The 6,289-nt window shown below is 46.7% G+C and overlaps 1 protein-coding gene across 3 annotated transcripts in view; it reads right to left on the bottom strand.

Moving 5' to 3' along the window:
- DOP1B (DOP1 leucine zipper like protein B) overlaps positions 1-6,289 on the bottom strand; it is a 57,897-nt gene that overhangs the window by 37,749 nt on the left and 13,859 nt on the right. For 2 of the 3 annotated variants that reach the window (XM_027908599.1, XM_027908600.1), the window contains exons 10-14: positions 4,119-4,239; positions 3,568-3,687; positions 2,886-2,991; positions 2,606-2,797; positions 1,677-1,798 (exon numbers count right to left, since the gene is read on the bottom strand). In XM_027908599.1, coding sequence (XP_027764400.1) covers positions 1,677-1,798; positions 2,606-2,797; positions 2,886-2,991; positions 3,568-3,687; positions 4,119-4,239 — 661 coding nt within the window. Of the gene's footprint in view, positions 1-1,092; positions 1,799-2,605; positions 2,798-2,885; positions 2,992-3,567; positions 3,688-4,118; positions 4,240-6,289 lie in introns of all 3 variants that reach the window. The other variant, XM_027908601.1, reaches the window with a different exon arrangement.

A 6,289-nucleotide genomic window follows, 5' to 3' on the forward strand; every position in this document is an offset into this window, starting at 1 on the left:
AGGGCCAGGGACTGGGAGTGGTTGATGACCTCCAGCAGGGTGAAGATGGACACGTTCTGCACGTAGCAGTCGCTCACACAGCAGCAGATGGTCATCAGGGACCTCAGCCACAGCGGGAAGCTGGCATCACCACCTCCTCGGAAGGGAAGGGAGAGAAAAGGTTGGGGGGGTCACATTCCCAAAAATTCTGCGGTCAAGGTCACAGGACCGAGAGACAGAAATGACTTCCTAAATCCTAAATCCTAAATCATGCTGACCTTGTCAGTGTTTCATAGAATCAGAGTTTGGGTTGGGAGGGACTTTATTGCTCATCTAATCCAACCCCCTGCTATGGGCAGGGACACCTTCCACCAGCCCAGGTTGCTCCAAGCCCCATCCAACCTGGCCTTGGACACTTCCAGGGATGGGGAACCCACAACCTCTCCATGTTTTCCCTACTTTTCCCATCAGGAAGGTCTTGCAGGACCCCAGTAACCCGGTAACCAGCGGTCAGAGCTGCTGTTTTCCAGCTGTCACTGGCACAGCCAACTCCAGAGGGCTGCTGATCCAGGGCTGTTTTCCCAGCAGCGTGGAGCTGGATCATTCCAGAACCCACCAAGCACACAGGGAACTGGGATGGCTGACATCCAGACAAGCCATCTGTGCCTCTCCTGAGGGAATAATGCCAAGCAGAACAGCTGACCCGTGGAGATGATGGGAATATCACCACTTGGCTGAGGAAGACAGCAGAAATGGGGAGCGGGGTGAGGAAGAGAACCCAGTTTTCCAGTTTCTATCCCCTCTCCTATTCCCTACAAACCTATCTGTCAGCTGGCCTTCAGGCCAATAACTAAAGCTAAGGAATGGGCTGGAATTCCAAGGACAAACAGGCCCTCCAGTTATACAAGATTATTCCTACATGTTACACTGGACTCCTTTGAATTTGGAATCTTTAATTCACAGGGAACTTCAGCCCTGTCAAAAGGTTTTCTTACTGGCCCTGGTCAATTGGCTTTGCAAAATCCCTAAGCTTTTTTTAAAAAAAAAAGCCTTTTCCACTGCTATTTCCATCCTCAAAGGCTCAAGTTGCTCAGGAAAGGAATCTCCTCTTACCAGGAGCCTCAAACAGAGACAGATACAACTGTTCCATCTCCTCCTCCGACAGGTAGACCGGGAATGTGGTGCAATCCAGCAGGAGGTGACAAGCTGCAGAGAAAGCTTCCTTGCAGTCACCTTTCAGGGGTCCCAAGACCAGCATCACTTGTTCCAAATCCCACTCTTCTTCCTCTTTTTCCTTCTTATTCCCGGAGTCGTGGGCGGGGAGCAGAGGGTCGGAGCTCTTGTTCCTGAAGGGAGAGCCCCTGGCTGAGAACAGCTCTGAGAGCATTTGTTTCACCTGAGGCACAGTGATCTGCTTGCCATCCCAGGGGCTCTTTTTCTTGCTGCCACTCTCAGGGAACCTGTACCCATTCTCCTTCCTCTCCTTCCCACCGGGATTCGTCGCCGCCGCCGCCACCACGCCCTCGTTACTCGTCTCGTGGAGCTGCACCCCGAAAATGTATTTGCTGGAAAACTTGGCAACCAGCTCCTGGATGCAGAACAGAGCCTTCTGGATGCTCCCCCCTTTCTTCCAGACGTCATCCCTCTCCAGGGTCACCGTGGGCACCCCCAGGTGCTGGGAGAGCTCCGGGGAGGAAGCGCTCAGGCCGATCCCGCTGTCCTCTGATTTGAGGGGCTGGAATGGAGCCTCCTCCTCCTCCTCCTGCAGCACTGATTTGGGCTCCAAGGTTATGTCCACATCTTCCTTTGGCACTGGGCTCTGGAAACAGGAATGTCCATGTGGTTATTGTGTGGCACTGCCAACAGAATGTTAAGCCGGGGAATGGCAGCGACAGAAAAATGTGCTCTCTGAAATCTGCAATTTCCAGCTACTTTTACAAAACCACAGGGTCGCAGTTATTTGTCAGCAGCGCCATTTAACTGCCTTTAAAACCCAACAGCCGTTTGCACAAACCTCGTGCCTGGACTCGGCAACCACCAATGGATCTGTAGCTGCAAGCACTCAGCAAAGGAATTATTTCCTTAAAATCAATGTACCACCAGAACAATGCTGCAAACCCCTGGATTATTTCCAGCCCAAGGCAGGCATTTGTTCTGCTGGAAAACTCTGGCAGGCCGTGCTTGTGTGGTTGCTTGATGCCATTTACCCCTCAGTCCTCATCATGGGCTCTTGCACACAAACAATACCCCCATTGTGTTCAACTGAAATGTTAATTGAGAGCCCTGCAGATCTAACCAGCTGTGAAGCCTGGGCTTGATTTGGCCACTCCAATTTTTAGCTACACTTCCAGGGATCCAGGGGCAGCCACAGCTTCTCTGGGAATTCCATCCCAGGGCCTCCTCACCCTCTTCCTAAAATCTAATCTAAACCCATCCTTCAATTGGAATCCATTGCCCCTTTTCCTGTCATTCAATGCCCTTGGGAAACACTCTCCATCTTTCCTGTAGGCTCCCTTCAGGCACTGGAGGAACAGTTGTTATTATTATCTAGGTTTAAGTTCAGAGAATTTGCATTTTAAAGAAGTTATGTCAGTGTTTTAAACACCTGTTTAAACAAAACACCTACCCCATCTCCACTCCCTGTCTCGATGTCCAGGTAGGAAGGGGGCATTTGCACCTTGCTGAGCACCTTAAAACAGGTCTTTAAGGCCTGAGTGAGTTCTGGCAAACTCAATAATTCCATGTTTTCCAGGAGAGACTGCACCATGTAGCTGAGCATCTGGGGCAGGTACTGAGTCTGCACTTCAGAGTAGAGCTCCTAAAACAAACCAAAAGCAAAAGTTGAAAACAGTTGTCACCTCTTATCCTTCACTTATCACCGCTGGAGAAAGTCAGGGGGGCCTCACCAGAGGGATGACATCGAGCAGAAACACCAGCAGTGTGCAGAGCTCTGAGATTGTAGGGGGAGTGCTGACATTTTCCAGGGGATATCTCATCCCTGAGGATTTGTTTCTGCAGTGAAAGGGAAGGCACATTGTTATGGAAGCTTTTCTAGTCACAGTCATTAAAAACCAGCACAAAACACTGAGAAGCTTTCTGGAGAGAAAGGAATTGTGACACAGCAGGATAAACCACCCTGTCAGAACCACCTCAGCTGCACGTGGAGTGTTAAAGTGCTGCCAGTTTTCAGGTTAAATCTCTATTCATAATCTTATTACTGAAAGCATAATCTTTCTTTAGAGTTTAAAAGGGTTAAAAAGAGATAACAGAGAATCCCAGAATGGTTAGGCTTGGAAGGGACCTTAAAAGATCATTTAGGATCTTTATTTTTCTTCAATAAAGGCCTTTGCACCTTCCCTCCCAATCCTTTTTCATCCTTTTGAGAGTAATTTCTTTTGTTCTCAGGTTGATAATTTCCATCTAATTGTTCACCTGTTTGCATTCTTGAATTATCTTATACATCTGGCTGGTTCTAGCACGTGTTACATCCCTTCCAGAATTTAAAAGCTTCATTATTAATCTTAAACAGACAGCTCTGGAATGGCATTTTTTTAAAAGGAGGACACTACTGCTGGAAAACACAAACACCTGAAACAATCTTCAAAACATCTGGTCATGTAATCCCAGAGGAAATCCGTGCTCAAGGACGTGATCAGCAGATTGACTGTTTTGACAATCTCAGAGGCGTTTTTGTTCTCTTTGATTGCGCTGTTGGAAAGGGAAAGGAAGAGCAGGTGTCAGTGAGGATTCCAAGAGCAGACACATCATAAAAAAAACCCCACTAAATCAGCCTGAAATAGCTGGAGTTGGAGCATTTTTTTCTCCCCTGATGATGGAAATCCAGCTGTGGAAGTCAGCAGGCAGAGTTGTGTCACCACCCACCCTGATTCTTGGCTGATGTCACTGTGGTCACTCAACCCCCACCACAAGCAGTGAACTTCTTTTTATTTCTCTGCTAATGCAAGAGAAATCCACTCATTGTGGGGGAAAAAAGGGGAAGCCAGACAAAAATCTCATCTACCCCCCAGAAGGTCACTTTGTTCCACCCCAAACCTTCCCTAAACTGCTTGATTTTAGTAACTTTGGCTTAATATCAACCACCCATTTTCAGCTCAGGGTGGAAAAGTCGCCACTGTTACCTGGCCAGGGTGTTGCCACTTTGATTGTAGCTGAGTTTGAGGTCAGAACCCAGGGCATCTTTGCAGTAGGAATAAAAGGCTCTGAGAACCTCGAGGAACAGATCCCCAACCACCTGTGGGCCTGCAAGGGAAGGGAGAAAGAATCCAGGGATTTTAATGGCATGGAAAGGCAGAGAACAAGTTCTACACTGCACTTCAGTCACTGGAATGAGGCACCTGCAGTAACTTCTACATCAATTTGCAGTTCATGTGCCCAAAACAATCTCCATGTCTGTGTCCATTAGGAAAACAAGCAGATTTCCCAGCACATATTTTATTTATCACAGTGGCTTTGCTCCCATTTGGAGGGACAGCAGCTGGGAAAAAAAAAAAAATCAGCAAACTGAGGGAGTTCAAATGCCTAAATATCTAAAAATCCAATATCTAATCCCAAATTTAATATCTAACATCAAATGCCTAAATATCTAAAAATCTAATGCCAAATCTAACATCAAATGCCTAAATAACTGAAAATCCAACACCTAATTCCAAATCTAATATTTAATATCAAATGCCTAAATAGCTAAAAAAATAAATAATAAAAATGCCTAAATATCTAAAATAAAGAGGCTTAAGAAGAAAGTGTAGGTTAGGAGTGTGTGCTGGCAACTGCACCTGATTTTCAAGGGTCAGTCCTGCTTTGTAATAATTAATGTAATTAATAATGTAATAATAACACTACCCTAAATTTGGAATAATTAAAAAAACTACTGTATAGGACATTGCAACAAGTGCTCCTAAAAAAGGAAAAAAAAAAAGTGACCAAGAGCAGCAGAAAAAGTCAAAAATTCTTGTTATGTTTTAGTTTGACACCTTTAAATCGGAGTTGCATTTGCTAAATCCACTCCCAAAGGAAGTTAAAGTCTTATTGGCTTAAGGCTCTAGAAGTTTTATTTCGTGTGCTGGCTGGGACAGAAAGATTAAACTGGATAATGCAGTTTAGGTAAATATCCCTTATTTAAAAGGGATTTATAATCCCTTCTTTGCCGTTCAGATTAACCCTGAGTTGTCACTCAGCCAAGTAACACACGCAGTGAGGGAGTGTCTGTTATCTACTCTCTAAATTAATCAATTTGTAAATATTACACATTTACAGTGTAAACAACCTTAGTCTCTTTGGCATTTTTGGCAGTGAAACAGAAGAAATTTTAATGGCAGTAGATTTCTTTTTTCCCCCCTAAAAAACAGCCCAAACCCACCTAAAACCAGCAGGAGGGAATGTTGGCACCACTGCCTTTTATAAACAGACCAACAACTCCTTCTCCTGAGGTACCTTAGGTTAGAAATACAGAATCCTCATCGTTGCTGGCAGTGCTTTGATTATTTTTTAGCAGGAAATGTGCTTAGAAGGAATTCCCTGACCCAGGGAAGGGGAATGAGCTGCCACTCAAGTGCTCACTCTCAGCACGTGAGTTTTATTCTGAGTGTCCAGGCTCAATCAACATCACTCTCCTCCCAGAAGGCTTTTAAATCCTAAATAGCTCTCGAGTCACTTTGGATTAAGTCTTCATCAGAAAGGTGAACTTGCCTTTTAAAACAGGAGTGGGTAGAGGGTCACCCTTGTGGTGGTGGCAGCTCCAGGGACAGGGAACAGGAGGGCAGCAAAATAAACTCCAGGCAACAAAACTGAGCAGAGTACTGAGCCAAGGGCAGAAGGGGTTCTTTGTAACTGCCCCTCTCAGATGGCAGAGCAGGGCACAGAAACACAGAATCACCGAGGCTGGCAATCCCTTAAGGATCACCCCTAATCCCTGTCCCCAAGGGCCACACCGGACACCTCTGGAGCGCTCCCTGAGATGGTGAGTCCACCACCTCCCTAGGACACTTATTGTGAGGCCTGACCACTCCTGCAGGGAAAAATTGCTTCTGATCTCTGATCTAAACCTGCCCTGGGGCAGTTTAAGGCCATTTGGTTTTGTCCTTTCACTTGGGATGTGGCAGAAGAGCCCGACCCCCCCCGGCTCCCCCCTCCTGGTAGGGACTTGCAGAGCCAGAAGGTCCCCCCTGAGCCTCCTTTTCTCCAGGCTGAGCCCCCCCAGCTCCCTCAGCCCCTCCTGCTGCTCCAGCCCCTTCCCAGCTCCCTTCCCTTCCCTGCACACGCTCCAGCCCCTCAGTGTCTCTTCCAGGAGGTT

This window comes from Empidonax traillii, unplaced genomic scaffold (assembly GCF_003031625.1).
Source record: "Empidonax traillii isolate 1590-97213 ecotype Southwest subspecies unplaced genomic scaffold, ASM303162v1 scaffold1767:size76612, whole genome shotgun sequence".
In the NCBI taxonomy this organism is placed as follows: Eukaryota; Metazoa; Chordata; class Aves; order Passeriformes; family Tyrannidae; genus Empidonax; species Empidonax traillii.